The sequence below is a fragment of the Bos mutus genome, chromosome 21 (assembly GCF_027580195.1).
Source record: "Bos mutus isolate GX-2022 chromosome 21, NWIPB_WYAK_1.1, whole genome shotgun sequence".
NCBI lineage: Eukaryota > Metazoa > Chordata > Mammalia > Artiodactyla > Bovidae > Bos > Bos mutus.
In genome coordinates, this window is record NC_091637.1 from 67,617,985 (window position 1) to 67,635,418 (window position 17,434).

A 17,434-nucleotide genomic window follows, 5' to 3' on the forward strand; every position below is an offset into this window, starting at 1 on the left:
TCTCGTTGCTGGCCTGTGTTACTTGGGATGCACAGGCCTCCCCCTCCCTCGGGGGGACCAGCCCCCCAAGTATTCCAGAGCAGGCCCCTGCCCCCGCTCTCTGGCAGACCCCCACCCCCGGAGGCAGGAAGCCTGTGGCCACTGTCCTAGCCCTCTCCCCACTCCCCTCCCCCACCAGGCCCCCCTCCCTGCCTCCCTGAACGATGTTATTTGCACGAATATCACATAGTCAGAAATGCCTCCTGAAAGGCATTTAATATTGTCAGAGAAAAGAAGTTAGATTACACTCGATTCTTGACATTAATGTGCCACTTAAGATAATTCATCATTGTGCGGAATTACAGAAGACGGTCCCTCCCCCCACGCCCGCCCGGGGCCCCCTCTTAGGAGTGGAAGCCCGTTTTTATGCAAAATGTATTTGTTCCCTACCTGGCAGCTACTCAGCGGGTGCTTTGCAATAGCTGAACATTTAGGGGGAGACGGGCTTGTCTGGCGGGGAGACCCTGTCATTTCCCCTGGTAACGAAAGGCCCTCACAGACCAGGACCCAGCCATGGGGCTGGCCCGGGGGTGGGGACCCCCGCGGGGCAGCCCAGTCAGGCTTTTCCCCACCGGGAGCACGCTCCAATCTGCAGAACCCATTTGGCTCCTGAAGTGGCCTGGAGTTCACGCTGAAAAAAAATTGCCAAAAATTACTGGGAAGTGCACATTTTCGTCTGCTTGGCAGCGGCGTTTGGAAATGAAATAGTTTTGTTCGTGTCGTCAGGGAATAAAAGAATCGCTTCTCGCCTAATGAGCCCGGGTTGGAGGAGCTCAGTAGAGGGGTTCTCTCCCCGCGTCTCCCCCAGGACTGCCTCTCCTTAGCAGAGCGCTCTGCATGTCAATTTGCCACGTGCCGAAGGGGTATCAGTGGCGCCTTGCGCGAACTACCCGCGGTAAACCAATTTTGCCGGCGTTATGTATCTGTCACTTACAATTAAATCCGTGAAAAATACTGGCTCTGAGATGAGCCTGGTAATTTGATTTACACTGTGGTGGAGAAATCGGAGGTTTTAGTGGAGGCCTGTGTCCTCCTGCAGAAGCCGGGGTCTAATGCTTTCTCCTGGGGGGTGGGGGGCTCACCTGGGGTGGCTCGCCCGGCAGCTCCGGGCCCCTTTCGGCCCGGGGTCTGTGTTCTCCCTGCAGGTTTTGGGGTGTCTGCAGTGCAGCTTACTCTGGGCTCTTGCATCTTAAGTTTCTGTGTCCCCCGCCCCCAGGCTTCTGTTTGCCTGGGGGCCTTGGGGCTCGGGGTCCAGCTCCGGAAGCTGGGCGTAAAGGCTGATGGGCAGCACGGGCGAGCTTTGCATTTGTTTTGGGTTTGGGGGACCCAGTGGCAGAGGCTGCCGGGCGGCCTGCTGGGCCCTGAGCTCAGCCGAGCCTGTCCCGCCCGGTCACCCCGGCCTCGGTCTCCCCATCAAGTCCCCTGAGAATCCCCATCTCCTCCTGGATCAGCCTGCCCTCTTCCTCCCGGTCCTGTGCTGACCGGCTTGCCTCTGGGTCCTGCCTGGTCCTGGGTGTGAGTCTGGCCTCCGGCGGCTCTGGGGTCGGAAGTACCGGAGCCCGTTTCTCCCGGGGGCGGCACGGGCCTCGGCCTGTCCCGCGTTGTGGTCTGTCCTTCCATCCCCCGCGCTCTTGCTGCCCACCCTGGGCCGCGGGCCGGGGAGGATGTGCTCAGGGCCCTGAAGGCCTCTGGCCTGGGGCTGGGAGCTGGCTGGAAGGGCTCCCTGGAGGAGGTGAGGCTGGACCGAGATTGGGGGTGGGGCGTGGCCCACGCCCTCCCTCTGCCCTGCATCCGTGCACCGCCGTCTCTCCTTGGGGCTGCACCTTGCTGTGTGCAGAGCCTGCCCGAGGTCGGGAGTTGGGGGTGTGGGGAGGGCCTTGGTCAGGGGCAGCCTCTGTCCACCCATGGCGTGGGAGCAGGGGGTGGGAGCACTCCCGAGGCTCTGATGGGGGCCCTGTGGGAGAGCCCGGGTCTTGCTTCCACTGCCCCTTCTCCCCTTCTCGCTCCACCCTCAGATTTGGGGATCGGGATTTCAGGGGACCCGCTCGCAGGCTGTGTGATGCAGGTGGGACAGTTGACCTCTCTAAGTGGGTTTCCTCCCTTCTCAAGCCTGCGCAGGCCTGGGGGAGAGGAGTCCCTGTAATGGCTGGTGAGGCTGGGGAGCTGGCAGAGCTGGCGGGGAGCCCATGCAGGTGACTCTGCTCTTGAAGGCCCGGGTCTTGGGGCTTACTCCCCTGGTCCTGGCTCTGCATCGGGGCCAGCGAGAGGGTGTGAGGACCCCCGAGTCGCGGGGTTGCCCTCTGGGTCCCGTCCTCGTCTTCTCTCTCTGCCCACAGGAGCAGCTGGGGTGTGCTTCCTCTGTCCGCCCTGTGCCCCCCTTCACAGGCTCCCTGATCTGTGCTGGCGTGCTCCTCCTGCCAGGCCTCACTGCCTCCCTGCCTCGCTGACCTCATGTGGGACGTGCTCCCGCCTGGGGCTGGGGCGCGGATGCCGCATTCCTCCAGTGGGGACCCCGTGCCGGCCAGGCCCGCTGTCCCGACTCGCGCGAGGCTGCCCCTGCCCTGTAATTAGCGCTGCTCAGAGGCCCGCTCCGCCCGCCTCCCCAGGTGAAGGTCATGCTGCGGATCTGGCCTGAGCAGGGGGCCCAGCGCTCGGCCGAGTCCACGTCCTTTCTCAAGGTGGACCCTCGCAAGAAGCAGGTGACCCTCTATGACCCGGCCGCCAGGCCCCCGGGCAGCACGGGCCCCCGACGTGCCCCTACAGCTGCCGTCCCCAAGATGTTCGCCTTCGACGCGGTCTTCCCCCAGGACTCGGAGCAGGTGAGGTGGCGGGGTGGCCTTGGGTGGGGCGGGTTGGCAGCACAGGACGATGGGAGATGGTCAGACCTGCACCCCTTCTTGTGCAGGGTGGGCAGGAGATGATGAGAGGAGGCCCGGGTGCAGGGGCTTGGGTGCGGCTGGCAGACCGTCTGTGTTTCCCCTTCCCCGCTGGCCTCCCCACCCTCATGTGTACCCACTAGCTCCTGGGCTGCTTCTCAGTCTGTTTCCAGAGCCCGCCCTCCGAAGCTGTCCGTGCAGAGCCTGTGTTCCCCGGGATGCTCCTCTGTGTGTCCTGTGCGTGCCGTGATCATGTGTGTGGTGTGGTGTGTGTCCGCTGTGATCACACGTGTGCTGTGCTGTGTGCCTGCCGTGATCACGCGTGCGGTGTGTGTGCGCTCTCTGTGATCACACGTGTGGTGTGGTGTGGTGTGGTGTGGTGTGTACTGTCTGTGAACACGTCTGTGGTGTGGTATGTGCCCGCCATGATCACACATGTGCTGTGATATGTGCCCGCTGTGGTCACGTGTGCATTGTGGTGTGTGCCCGTCGTGAACACATGTGCTGTGGTGTGTGCCCGCTGTGATCACGCGTGTGCTGTGGTATGTGCCCATTGTGATCACACATGCGGTGTGGTGTGTGCTGTGAACATGTGTGTGGTTTGAAGTGTGTGCTCACTGTGATCATGCGTGTGGTGTGATGTGTACCCGCTGTGATCACATGTGTGCTGTGGTGTGTGCCTGCCATGGTCACGTGTGCAGTGTGGTGTGTGCCCGCCGTGAACATATGTGGTGTGTGTGCCCACTGTGATCACGTGCGTGCTGTGGTGTGTGCCCATCGTGATCACACGTGTGCTGTGGTGTGTGCCCGCTGTGATCACACGCGTGGTGTGGTGTGTGCCCATCGTGATCACACGTGTGCTGTGGTGTGTGCTCTCTGTGAACATGTGTGTGGTGTGTGTGCTCACTGTGATCATGCGTGTGGTGTGCCATGTGCCCGGTGTGGCCACAGTGGCAGTGTGACTTCTGTGTGTGCGCACTGTGTGCCTGTCAGCTGTGTCTGTCGGCTCACGCTGCGAATGTATGTGTGTTTGTGTCCGGTCCATGTGTGTTGTGTGTCCACGTGGAGATCTCTGTGTCCTTGGTCCTGGTGACCTCCCGGCCACCTCATGGACTCACTGTCCATGTGTGATGCGACGGAAGAGGCAGGAGGCGGGGTGGCAGCCTGACTCTGTGCCCCTCCTGCAGGCCGAGGTCTGCTCGGGGACCGTGGCCGACGTGCTCCAGTCGGTGGTGGGTGGGGCTGATGGCTGCATTTTCTCCTTTGGCCACGCAAGCCTCGGTAAGTGCCCCTGACCACCCGCTCTGCGATCTCTGAAGGCCATTTCGGGGGTGGGGGGGGCGGGGCTGGGCCTGTCCCCTACGGGCAGTGGGAGAGGAAACCCAGACTACAGGCCTGGACATCAGGTGCCCAGTGGAGCAGGTGAGAGCGGGCCGCCAGGGTGCCGGCCCGGCTAGCTCTGAGGACCCATCCACCGGCCCACAGGCAAGTCCTACACCATGATCGGGAGGGACAGCTCGCCGCAGAGCCTGGGCGTCGTGCCCTGCGCCATCTCTTGGCTCTTCAGGCTCATGGACGAGCGCAGGGAGAGGACGGGCGCGCGCTTCTCCGTCCGCGTCTCGGCCGTGGAGGTGTGCAGCCGGGGCCAGAGCCTGCGGGACCTGCTGGCCGAGGTGGCCTCCGGCAGCCTGCAGGACACCCAGTCCCCGGGCGTGTACCTGCGGGAGGACCTGGCGTGCGGGGCACAGGTACCCTGACCGCACCGCGGGGCGGGGTTGCGGGCTGGGGCGGAGGCGGGGCAGCAGGCTAGGGGGCGGGGCCGTGGGTTGGGGGGCGGGGCCGCGGGCTGGGGCGGAGGCGGGGCCGCAGGCTGGGGGGCGGGGCCGCGGGCTGGTTAGCCGGGCGCCGTGGGGACAGCTCGGCCCCAAGTAACTCTGGTGCCTACCCCGCTGTCTGTCCATCCGTCCGTCCTCAGCTCCAGAACCAGAGTGAGCTGCGGGCGCCCACGGCTGAGAAGGCGGCCTTCTACCTGGACGCGGCACTGGCCGCCCGCGAGGACGCCCGGGGAGGCTCCCACGTGCTCTTCACGCTGCACGTGTATCAGTACCGCGTGGAGAAGTGCGGCAGAGGCGGAAGTAGGTGGCCGCGTGCCTGCGTCGTGGGGTCGGGCGCCCTGGGTCTGGGGGCCCTGGGGCTGAGCCTTCACCTCCCACCCTGTGGTTTCAGTGTCTGGAGGCCGCAGCCGCCTGCACCTCATTGACCTGGGCAGCTGTGAAGAGGCCCCCGGGGGCCCCCCATCACTGTCGTTGTCGGCCTTGGGCAGCGTCATCCTGGCGCTGGTTAGCGGAGCCAAGCACGTGCCCTGCAGGTACGTGCGGGCTCCTGGGTGGGCCTGGGGAACTGGCTCAGCCCACGTCAGGCGTGTCCTCTGTGCCCATGGTCCCTGATCCCTCTGTCCTTTCTTCCTCATTGTGTGACCGGCTTTGCTACCCAAGGACTGGCAGGGAGTCCTGCTGCCCAGGGCCCGGGGGGCAGAGGTGGGTGTCAGACCCGACCCCAGGGCCCCAGGCACGGCCCATGTCCAGCTAGAGGCCCTCCTCCCTCCCTCCAGCCCTGTAGCAGCCCCCAAGCCCAGTGGTCCCCCGGCACCCCTCCCAGGCCCTCTGCCTCTGAGCCTCGCCCCCCCGGCCCCCAGGGAGCACAGGCTTACTGCACTGCTGCGGGAGACCCTGGCCACCGCCAACTGCCGCACCACCATGATTGCCCACGTGTCCGATGCTCCAGCCCGCCACGCTGAGACGCTCAGCACCGTGCAGCTGGCTGCCCGTGTCCACCGCCTGCGCAGGAAGAAGGTCAAGGTTGGTTTCGCCTCCTGGGCCCCTGCCTGCATGGCGGTGATGCTGGCGCTCCTCCTGCCCAAGAGGAGGCCGGGTCCGTGCCCATGGTCGCCCCCAGGAGAACTGGAGCGGCTCATGTTGGGGGCTGTGGTGGCCTGGTCTCTGTTTACCTGGCCCCGGGGAGGCGTGTGGCCAGGGCAGCCTACTGGACCACTGTGGCCTGTACCCTCCCAGGTCTGGTCCTACAGGGCACGCCCTGGGGCCCTCACTAGGTCTGGAGGATGGAGTTGGGGTGCCCTGGGGCCCGGGCCCTGGGTCTGAATCCTGGGTTTACAGTTGACGCTGTGTGTGCCTAGGGCGTATCCTCGCCTCCCTGCGACTCAGCTTACCACTTTCTGGGATGTTGCTGAGGAGGTCCGGTTGTGTTGGGGACCTGAGACCTTGCTGGGGGCAGGGACAAGTCTGGTGGCCACGCCATCACTTCTGTCCCTTGAGTGTGGCGCGTGCGGCTGGGGGTGCTGGGGGAGAGGGACAGGCGGGACGACGCTCAGGGGGGCCCTGCTGTGTCCCCAGTACGCATCCAGCTCCTCCGGTGGGGACAGCTCATGTGAGGAAGGCCGTGCCCGTCGCCCCCCGCACCTGCGCCCCTTCCATCCACGCGCCGTGGCCCCGGACCCCGACCACCTGGCCGCCAGCTCTCCCGGCGACCCCGACTACTCCTCAAGCAGTGAGCAGTCCTGTGACACGGTCATCTACGTGGGGCCTGGCGGGACGGCGCTGTCGGACCGTGAGCTCACGGACAGCGAGGGCCCGCCTGACTTCGTGCCCATCATCCCCGCGCTGAGCCGCCCCCGCCCCACCCCGGGCCCGCGGGAGGCCGACCACTTCCGCTGCAGCACCTTCGCGGAGCTGCAGGAGCGGCTGGGCTGCATTCCCGGCACCGAGGGCCACCCTGGGGCCCAGGCCAGCCCAGCCCGCACGGGCAGGAAGCCCTCGCCGCCCGAGGCCGCGGCCCCCAGGACGCCTGTAGGCGCTCCACTGGCCGCCAGCACGCCTCGCGGCAGCCCCAGCCCAGACACTCATCGGGGTGCCCCGGAGCCCCCCAAGGCCAGCGCTGACCAGAGAGAGGAGGGCACCACCAGGCCTGAGCTGCCCATTCTGCCAGATAAGACCACGTCGGGTGGAGGCGGGAGGCCGCTGCCCAACCCGGCCCCACCCCCGCCTTGGCAGCCGGAAGCTGGCGGGGCCTCTGAGGAGCCTGGCGGGGGTGACGGGGGTGCGATACGGACGCCCCCCGTGGGCAGGAGCGGGCAGGCCGAGCGCCCCTGCCCGCCTGCACGCGGCCACCGGCTGGAGCGGGGCCTGCTAACCACCACGGTAACCCTGCAGCAGCCCGTGGAGCTGAATGGGGAGGACGAGCTGGTGTTCACGCTGGTGGAAGAGCTGTCGCTGGGGGGCCTCGCCGGCCCCGGGCGCCCCTCCAGCCTGGCCAGCCTCGGCAGTGACTGCTCCCTGCAGGCCCTGGCCTCGGGCTCGAGGCCAGTGAGCATCATCAGCAGCATCAATGACGAGTTCGACGCATACACCTCACCACCCCCGGGCGCGGCCCTGGACGGGGCGGCCTGGGCGGGCGGCAGCCAGAGCTCGTCTGGCAGCTCCTGGCTCAGCGAGGTCAGCTTGTGCACGGCGGACAGCCTTGGCCCCACGCCAGCGGGCCCCCCGGACCCCGTCGGCTCTGAGGTGCCGGCAGGGCCCCCCTTGCTGGGCTCCTCCATCCTGGGCGGTGGGTCTCCGGAGGACAGTGGCCTTCAGCGCTCAGAGCATGGCAGATTGGACAGTCCCTTGCCCGCCCGGGGTCCTTGTCCCGCGGAGGAGGCTGTGGCAGCCCCCGGCCGACCCGGCCAGGAGCCATCTGCTGTGTTGCCCCGGGGGCCGGCCTCCGCACAGACCCTCCACTCCAGCCTGCCCCGCACACCGAGGACTACCTCCACGGCCGGTCGCGTGGGCTGCCCCCGCCTGGCCGCGGGCCCACCTGGCCCCGGAGGCCTCTTCGAGGACCCTTGGCTGCTCCGGGCTGATGACTGTGGCCCGCCACCCCTGGCTTCAGCCGGCAGGGCCCCCAGCCCAGCCCCGACGCTGGCTTGTGGCCGCAGGGTGGTGGATGGCTGTGAGGTGGGCCGTGTGGCCCACAGGCCAGAAGTCGTGGCCCCGATCCCACCCCTGCGGAGGGGGGCCACCACGCTGGGGGTGAGCACGCCCTCCGCCTCCTTTGGGGATGCACCGGCGGAGGCAGCGGCTTGCCTGGGCAGCCCCAAGGCCACCCCCGCCAGCAAGAAGAGCGCAGCTCCCAAGGGGGGCTTCTGTGCGAGGCCTGGCGGTGTGGCCCCCCCAGCGCCCCCCGTGCGCAAATCCAGTCTGGAGCACAAGACCGGCCCCGGGCCGTCCTCTCCGCAGGCTGGAAGCCCGGCTTGGCCCGGGTCTGCTGCCTTCCTCCGAGGGGACGGGGAGGCCAGGCCTGGTGGCCGGGCTGACCACTCCATCCCCAGGGCCACGTCCAGCCTGAAGGCCCGGACTGGCAAGGCAGAGACAGCGTGCCGACCTGCCACCCACGGATCTCTGGAGCGCTGTGAGGGCCTGGCACATGGCAGCAGCAAGGCCAGGGAAGCCCCCGGCCGGCCTGCCCGCGCTGTGCCCCGGCTGGGTGTCCCACCCACCAGCCCCACGCCTGGGCCCGTGCCTGCCTGTAGGAGCAGCCCCGCCAAGGGCGCGGGGGCCCCCAAGCCCCCCAGCAGCGGGACCAAGGGCCGCAGTGTAGTGGCTGGCGGGCCCCGGGCCCTGGGCTCTTCGGCGAAGCCACTGGCCCCCACGGTGGGGAAGGCCCCTTGCGGCCCCGTGACGGGCCCCAGGGCAGCCCCGCGGGTGGCGCCGGGTGTCGGGGCCAAGGCCAGCCGGGGCACCATCATGGGCACCAAGCAGGCGCTCCGGGCCACCCACAGCCGCGTGCACGAGCTGGCGGCTGGGGGCACCCGCGGCCGGGGCGGCCCCTCCTGGGGTTCTGCCGACTCGGACAGCGGCAACGACAGCGGCGTGAACGTTTCGGAGGAGCGGCCACCCGCCAGCCCAGCGCTGCCCTCGCCGTACAGCAAGGTGACGGCGCCCCGGCGGCCTCAGCGCTACAGCAGCGGCCACGGCAGCGACAACAGCAGCGTGCTGAGCGGGGAGCTGCCGCCCGCCATGGGCCGCACGGCGCTCTTCTATCACAGCGGCGGCAGCAGCGGCTACGAGAGCGTGCTGCGGGACAGCGAGGCCACGGGCAGCACCTCCTCGGCCCCGACTCCATGAGCGACAGCGGGGCCGCCTCCCCGGGCGCCCGCTCCCGCAGCCTCAAGTCCCCCAAGAAGAGGGCCACAGGTGGGTGTCCGTCTCGGCCACGGGCCACCCTGCACCGCCGGGCGCCCCCTTGGTGGATCCCAGGTGTAGGCAGCCCCTTGTTGTGGTCCGGGCGTGGGTTGGGAATGAATTTCCAGATGTGAGGCAGAAGGAAAGAAGAATAAAGTTCATTAGAGCGGGAGACGCTGTTAGAACAGCAGGCCAGTTCAAGGGAGAGCCGATGACGAACAGGGGTCCTTATTCCGCTTTTATACCCAGGATACAGGGAGTGGGATAGGGGTCTTGCGGGTCGTCTGCTGATTGGATGAGGCATAGGGAGGGCAGACACCTCCCTACGGGCCAGGAGGGGAGACAGGCTGTACTGCTCCATTAACAGTGACACCGCCCCGGACGGAAGGGCGATGAGGGTCTGGTATTTCGGTTCCTGTGTTCCCAGACCCTCCTGGGTTTCATCTGCCCTTCCGTCTGTGGGTCACCACACCCTTGACGGGTTCAGACGCAGGCCGAAGGGATAGGCGTGCCCCGCCCTCTGCGGTTTGTAAACGCACCCCGTGTGTGTCCTTCTCTGCCCCCCTGTGCTGCCCCCAGGCTGGTCCCCGTCCTGTCAGAGTGGGCTGGCGAGGGTGGGCCCCCCGAGGTTACCCTGCCGAGGCGTGCGGGGCTGGGAGAGGACGGGGGCTACCAAGTCCGCTGGCTGTCTGGAAGCCCCATGTCCGTCCCCTGGACCCCCGTCTCTGCGGACCCAGCTAGGGTGGGCTGTTCCGCAGGCTGAGTGTGGCTGGGGGATTTGGGCACTGGTGGACGCTTTCCAGGGCATTGTGAGTGAGGCACGCACGCTCTGAACCAAGAAGGTGCATGGGAAAGCCGGAGGCTGGCGGAGGTGGTAGAGAGGGGCGTCCTGGGGGCTTGGGGTGCCAGTGTGGGCCTGGCTTCGGGGTCTGTCCGGGGGCAGTGGGAGTAGAGACGCCTGTGAGTTAGGAGGCTGTGCAGCCCGTTAGGGTGTTCAAGGGTGACCGCCAGAGGTCAAGGGTTGTGGCCTTGAGGATGTGCCGTGCAAGGAGGCTGGTGTGTGGCTGTCCAGGAGGGAGGTGCTGGGGGGCGGCTGGAGTCCTATCTGTTCCATGGGGCGGGGCTGGTCAGGGTTTCTGGCCAGCACTAGGCTGAGCATTTCGGGACTGGGCCCCTGTGGGCTCTGCCCGTCAGAGCTGTGGCCAGGCTGGGGGCTGGGGGGTCTGGCCTCTGCACGCCCAGCGCCCGGCTGTCTGTTCAGGTCTGCAGCGGCGACGGCTGATCCAGGCCCCCATGCCCGACACCGCCGCCCTGGGCCGCAAGCCCAGCCTCCCGGGGCAGTGGGTGGACCTGCCCCCGCCCCTGGCCGGCACGCTGAAGGAGCCCTTCGAGATCAAGGTGTACGAGATTGACGACGTGGAGCGGCTGCAGCGGCGCCGTGTGCCCCCCAGGGAGGGCCCGGCGGAGGTGGGGACAGTGGGGGTGTGGCTGGGAGGGCAGGGGGGCTTCTCGGTGCTGCTGGCAGCCCGCCAACCTCACCTTCCCCTCTCGTCTGCAGCCCTCCCAGAGCTTGGAAAAGGTAGGAACAGCCCCGCTGGTCCTGAGCCCCTGGCAGTGGAGGGGGTCCTGTGGCCACCTCCCTTGTGCCCTGGAATTGCGCTTGGTTGGGGGGGGGCCTTCCCACAGCCACGGCGCTCATCCTGGGCCTGGGTTCCAGGCGGCCTTGGGGGCCCATGGTCTGAGCCCCACGGGGGTGGGGAGCGGGGTGGTAAGGGAGGGGCAGGGCCTAACCACTGCCCACCTCGGCAGCCCCACTGTGTGCCTGTCCAGGCCTGGGGTGTGGAACCGGGCTCGGGTCAAGGCTGGGGTGCCGGAACCCTGGGGAGCAGGCCGTCGTCCATGCCTGAGCCCCTCCATGCCCCACCCCCATGCTCAGGGCCCGGTGTGCGTCAGTGCCAGGCTGCGGCTGGCCGAGCGCAGGCTGCAGCGGCTGCAGGAGGTGCAGGCGAAGCGGGAGCTGTTGCGCGGGGAGCTGGCTGAGACCCAGGGCCGGCTGATGCTGGAGCCTGGCCGCTGGCTGGAGCAGTGTGAGTCTTCCAGCCCCGCCCAGGGACCCCGGACTGCCAGCCCTGCCCAGCACCCCGGTCCAACCATTTCACCCCAGGCCCAGGGGCGGGGGGTACCCGGAGGCTGGGAGGGGGAGGGGCGACGCCTCGGCCCCGCGGGGACCCGGGCCTGACCAGCTCTCCGCTCCCCCCGACCCCTGCAGTCGAGGTGGACCCGGGGCTGGAGCCCGAGTCGGCTGAGTACCTGGTGGCCCTGGAGCACGCCACCGCCGCCCTGGAGCAGTGCGTGAACCTGTGCAAGGCCCACGTCATGATGGTCACCTGCTTCGACATCAGCGCGGCCGCCCCCGCCACCGCCCCGGGGCCCCAGGAGGTGGACGTCTGAGGCTGGGCCACGGGCCCCTGGGGGAGGGCACAGGGCGTCGGGGGCTCGTGGATGGGACCTGGGATGGAGCGAGGATGTGCTGGGGGTCGGAGGGAGGAGGATGTGTAGGGTCCCTTGCGGGACGGGGCGGGAGGGGGCGTCTTGGAGGCGAGGGAGCGTGCCCGCGGGCGGAGGAGCGAGTATGCAGGACTCGGGAGGACTGTGACGCAAGTGCCTTTAACCTTGGACTGGGTTTCTCTCCTTTCTGCATTTGGTGCTAAGAACTCGGGCCACCAGCACACAGCGGCCCCCGGGCAGTGCCTGTGGCTGTCCGGGGGCCGCCGGACTGGCTGTCGGATCGGATCGCGCCTTGTGTACAGCTAAGCGATTTCCGTGCGGCAGAGCGGCCCTGGGCTCGCCAGGCTCTCTGCTTTAGGTTCAGGGTTACTTTTCCTTCACAGCCGTTTCCTCTCAACAGAGCCGGCCTTAGGGGTCTGCAGACTCCGTGTGTGTTCTCTCTGCTGATCTCGGATCGAGCCTGGAGCGGGTGGGTCTTCTGGGTGGGGTGGCTGACTCTCTGTCCCCTGGACCTGCTCTGTCCTGACGTCACCAGGAGGGCAGCGCCCAAGGGCTGAACTGAAGGCATCTGGCGCCTTCTTCCACGGCAGGAATTCTTACCAAACCACAAGCAAAAAAACAAAACAGACCAACCCACACACACAGATTGGGGGATGAGGGTCTTGTAAAGGTGCTGTCAGGTTCGTATTTTTGTATCATTTTGCCTACAAACGCGGTATTTGCAGTGGGAACTTGAAGATAAATGATCTATGTTTTTATGATTTTCTATGGAAGGTGTTCCTGCGGCCGGGCTCTTGCCGGGGCGGGGAGGTCCCTGGGCAGGGCGAGGGTCCTTGGGAGGCCAAATGCAGACTGGGATGAGCCTGCTAACAGGAGCGGGACGTTCCTGTCACGATGGGTTCTTTTTTTCTGACCGTTGTGGATTTTCTAGGGTCGTCCGAACTTTTGTACAAACATGTAGATAACAGCTTGCTGCGGTTTTTATTTGTGAATAAAAGATGCGTCCCTTGTTCACGAGGCTCCTGAGTCCACCTGGCGGGCCGTCCTCCGAGGGTTCCGGGGCGAGGCGGGGCAAGGAGGCTGCGGGGGGCACCTTCCATCCACAAACCCCACAGTGGGGGCCAGCCGTCGGCAACAGGGTGTGGATGGGGAGGAGGCCCTGCTGCAAGCCCGGGGCTCCAGCCCCTATCTGCGCTCTGTCCCTGCTCCCAGCCCCTTTGTCTGCAGTCGCCCAGCCCAGCTCAGCTCCCTGGGGGCTTGGCCGACAGGAAACAGCGCTTTCTGGGGATCCCTGGCCTCTTCCCAGAGGCTGTGTTAGCTGGGAACCCTGGCAGTGGCGAGGAGGAGCCCCTCTCGGACACCCAAGTTCCTTCCTTTGCCCCCCACCTCTGCACCCCATCTGCTTTTCCAGAATACAAACCCCCGAACACTCCACGGGGTCAGGGTCCAGGACCGCCTGAGCCGGCAGGAGCCCCTCACCCAGCACCGTCACCCTCCCCTCTCCTGTGCTCAGGCCTCCTGCCCCGTGGCCCTGGGTGCTCCCCGGCGGCTGCGCTCATCTCCTCTGGGTGCCCCCACCCCATGCACCCACGCGGGCACCTGGAGGCCCCTCCCAGCCCGCTGGGCCTCTCGCGGATGCTATGCCTGGGACCCCCACTCCAGCCGGCCAGTGTGGGGCCCACTGCTCGGTGGCCTCGCTGTCCCGGGGTGCAGCCCCCGACCGGGGCATCCTGTGTGTGCTCTCCGCCTGTCTCCCGCGTCGGGGGGCCCCCGGGGGCGTGGTGAGTGACTCACTGTTGCTCCCCTCATCGGACGCAGGGCTGGGCCCCCTGGGCCTCGGGGCACAAGCCGAACAGACGCGTGAGCCCCGTGATCGCGGCCGCTCCCAGAGGAGGGTCCAGCGGCCCTGAGCTCTCCAGAGTGCAGGCCCCTCCCCATCCTTAAGCGGGCCTGGTCCTTCCTGTGGACCCCGGGCCACCGCAGGGGCGCCCGTACCAAGCCCCTGCCCCAGGCTGCCTCCTCACTCTCTGCAGTCAATGGCACTGGGACCCCTGGGATGGGGGTCACATGTTGGCCGGGAGGTAGGGGGACTCTGGACACCCACCCCCTCCACTCCCTGCAGGTGTCTATTCTGGGGTCAGGTCTGGTTCCCAGAGGGACCCAGGCAGGCACCTCCCAAGCTGCTTCTCCATCACTGAATTTGGGGGTCGCGGGAGAACTCACGGTGATGTGGGGGCCTTGCTGGGTAGACCCCTTCCTTGTGCACAAGTCCCTCCTCCCCACCCCCCTCCCTCAGTCACTGAGGGGCCCAGAGCCTGCTTTACACCAAGACCGCCCCCCGCCCCAGCCCTCTACCCCAGCACCCGTCCTGGGCGGGGTCCTCTGTGGAGCCAGCTGAGGCTGGGGCAGGTGACCTTCAGGGCCAGTGGAGCCCACTTCCCACAGTCCGGGGGAGGCTCGGGAGGCGGTGCCTGCCTTTCCCGGGAGAGGGGCGCCCCTCATCCTGGGGCCAGCCCAGGAGCCTGGACAGCCTTTCATCTGGTCATCAAAGCCCTGTCATTACAGACAGGGAGCAGCTGAGGACGAGACGCCCATTTTATGGATGGGAAGGCAGAGCCGCCTGGACCCAGCCGCCCCCGGAAGGCTGTGGGCACCCGGCTCGTTCAACACCCGGGGAAGCCGAGACCCCGGGCGGGCGGGGTTGCTCAGGTGTCCACTCCTGGGAAAGGAGGCAGGGCTGGGAAGAGGGCCGTTCCCACTGGAGGCGGGGATCAGCCAGGCCTGGGAGCCAGGCCCCCAGGGAGGCGTCTCTCACGGCCTCCAAGGCCGGCCTGGCGCACCTCCAGCAGGCTCCCCGGGCGAGGCGCCTGCCCGACTCACCCCGCCAGTCCAGGCGTGCTCCACACGCCCTACCCGCAAGCGGAGGAGGAGCCGGGCGCGGGTCGCGCCGGGCCGGTGACAGGGTCACGGGGCTCAGTGGGCCCAGTGCCTGGCTCGGAACAGGCCGGAGCCAGGGAGGGTGGACGGGTGGGGGCAGGAATTGAGCTCTGGGCCTGAGCCCCCAGGAGCATCCTGCCTCCTTCCTGGGCTGTGTCTGGACCGGGGGGCCCGGCGACCCCGCTCAGGGTCAGAGGCTGGGAGAAGAGTCTGGAGAGTGAGCCTCTGAGCCCCGCCCGGTGCTCACCCACAGGAGCCCTGGAGCAGGGGGCAGTGGCGGGGATGGTGGTGGGGCAGGGTCAGAGGTGGGGTACGGGCAGACGGCCTCCTGGAGCCCAGATCGCAGGGGCCTCCTCTGCCCGTGGGGCCATCTGTCTCCTGGGCTCCGGCCCCAGGGAGGCCAGCAGTGAGGCCTTGTCCCCTCCTGGCCCTGACCCCCGGGAAACGGGGCTGAAGTCACGGCAGCAGCCTCCGTGCGGCTCCCACTGGGCCTGAGGGCGGTGGTCTGGGGGACCTGGGGCCCTAGATAGGCAGCAGGAGGTCTCCGCCCAGTGCCCACCGGTGCTCTCCTGAGGTCTGGGGCGGGAGGGCGGGGCCCTCTGTTGGTGCAGTTGGTGCGTTTGTGTCTGGGTGTCAGTGCTCCCCCTGGTGCCCCCCAGCGCCAACGCCTGCCCAGCCTCCTGCTGCGCAGGGCCACCCAGGGGTGCAGGCCACCCAGGGGTGCACGGCACTCACGTGGGGTCCCTGGCCGTGTGGTCCCAGGGGGTCCTGCAGCCCTGGGTGGGGGAGGGTTTGTCTCGGCTGGGAGGGGGCGCCCGGAAGCCCCCAGGGGCTGGAGTCTGCTCCCAGCAAACAGGAAGCTCAAGGGTGATCTGTCCCTCCTGACATTGTGTTTACCAAGGCAGGATCCAGACCCGTTTCCACACAGGAAGCCTGGGAGGCTGGGAGGGGGCCGGGAAGGAATTCCCTGGGCTGGCCAAGAAGCTGGGCTTCCTGTGGGTCGGTGGAGTGCCGGCTGGGGGAGGGTCAGCCACGAGCTGAGAGGGGCCCTCCGCACCGCCCCTGGGCGGGGGGTGGGGGTGGGGGTGCCCGGGAGGCCTTGTGTTTCAGGACGCTGAGGCCCAGGGACTATTATTTCCCCACCAGGTGGGGAAGGGGCCCAGGGGCATTGCGTCTCCCCATCCCCAGAGTCCAGCACGGCCTGGCCTAGGGGCAGGTGGGCTCGCGGGGACTTCGGGAGGTCTCAGGGGAGGGCCGTCTGGATGAGGTGGGGCCCCGGCGGGGGCTTCCCTCCAGGCCCAGCACCCTGCCTGAGGGCCACCCCCTCTGCACTCCTCTCCCCCTGGGGCGGTCAGATGTGTGCTCAGCCACTCAGTTGTGTCCGACTCTGTGACCCCATGGACTGTAGCCCGCCAGGCCCCTCTGTCCATGGGACTGTCTAGGCAAGAATGCTGGAGTGGGCTGCCATGCCCTCCTCCAGGGGATCGTCCTGACTCAGGGATCGAGCACCATCAGTGCTCGGCTCAGCCTTCCAGACAAAGGGGGCCTGGCATCCGGCCGGGACCCCCTCCCTGCGCCTGTCTCTGTGCCACCAGGAACAGCCCCACAGACGCAAGCGCAGAGCTTTACTATGTGCCGAGCACCCAGCTGCACCCGACCTTAGCCTCCCTCAGTCCTGTATTTGTTTCAGAATCATCTTCGAAAATAAACCTAATCTTCGGTTTATAGCAAAATTTGAAAGCTAGAGCAGAGACTTCCCATACACCCGACACTCCTCTCACGCTGACACCTCACGCCAGAGTGCTGGCTCATAATCATTAGTGACTGGAGTCCGTACTTGGTTCAGATTTCCCCGCATGTCCTTTTTCTGGTCCAGGGTCCCGCCCAGGATACAGGGTGGAAGGACGAGAGCGCCTCCATAAATTACTGTCCTGCACGAGGGGGCGGGCTCTTCTCCCCCGCTGGTTTACACCATCACTCCCGTCTATAGGAGTGGACTTGAGGATATTTGTTTTATACGCTGGGCTGCACCCCAATACTACTGAATTTTGTGACTAAAATCCTCCATCTTTGGCCCCTGGGAGCCCTTGTGTTTGGCCGGAGCCATGTTTAAGGTCCTCGACGGTTGCCTGAAGGCCCCTGTACCCTCCCCGCGTGGTCTGGTCTGGACCGGGGGGACCACCAGCCATCTAGGGGCAACTCTGGGCCCCCCTCCACCCAGCCTGGGCTTTCTGCTGACTCTGTTGGTGGCCACACTTGACAATCCATCTGCGGGCCCCGTCCGGGTCACTAGGAACCTCTGGGGCACTGGGGAAGGGAGGCTGTGATCTCTGAGTGTCCAGGTCGGGGGAGCAGTCAACGTTGGCCCTCTCCTGGGGCTCCCCAGTTGGGGAGAGCTTCCAGGGTCAGGGGCTGTGCCGGGGAGGCAGCCACGGAGACCTGGGAGTGGTGATGGGGTCCCTGGGGCCTGTCTGAGGCTGGGTCCATCCCCCACGTGGCTGCAGCCCCTGCCAGGCTCTGGGTCTCACCGGGAACTCAGTGGCTGTCCGTCGGGGAGGGGCACCCAGGAGCCTGTGTGCCGGCTGGAGGGCTTGGGGCTGCATCCTCAACGTCCGTGATGATGCCTGTCTAATTGCTGCTGTGACCTGGCTGCCCGGCTCGGCCCTGGGGCTGGCGAAGGGGCAGTGACGTCCCTGAGAACTCACAGGGCGGCTCCGGGGTGAGGTCACCCTATACCTGCCTGCATGCTGTCGTCACTTGGGGAATGTGAGGTCAGCCGCCCACCCCTGGGCAACCATCAGCCACCTGGTCTGCACGTCCCCACCCCATTCCTGCCCA

The 17,434-nt window shown here is 67.1% G+C and overlaps 1 protein-coding gene across 1 annotated transcript in view; it reads left to right on the top strand.

The window, feature by feature from the left end:
- KIF26A (kinesin family member 26A) overlaps window positions 1-12,671 on the top strand; it is a 39,223-nt gene extending 26,552 nt beyond the window's left edge. Inside the window, 12 exon segments of the mRNA XM_070358077.1 lie at window positions 2,646-2,858; window positions 4,103-4,196; window positions 4,401-4,663; window positions 4,891-5,050; window positions 5,142-5,283; window positions 5,611-5,773; window positions 6,326-9,077; window positions 9,080-9,163; window positions 10,413-10,618; window positions 10,710-10,730; window positions 11,088-11,238; window positions 11,421-12,671. Of these exon segments, the coding sequence (XP_070214178.1) occupies window positions 2,646-2,858; window positions 4,103-4,196; window positions 4,401-4,663; window positions 4,891-5,050; window positions 5,142-5,283; window positions 5,611-5,773; window positions 6,326-9,077; window positions 9,080-9,163; window positions 10,413-10,618; window positions 10,710-10,730; window positions 11,088-11,238; window positions 11,421-11,602 (4,431 nt within the window). The 3' untranslated portion in view covers window positions 11,603-12,671.
- The last annotated feature ends 4,763 nt before the right edge of the window (window positions 12,672-17,434 follow it).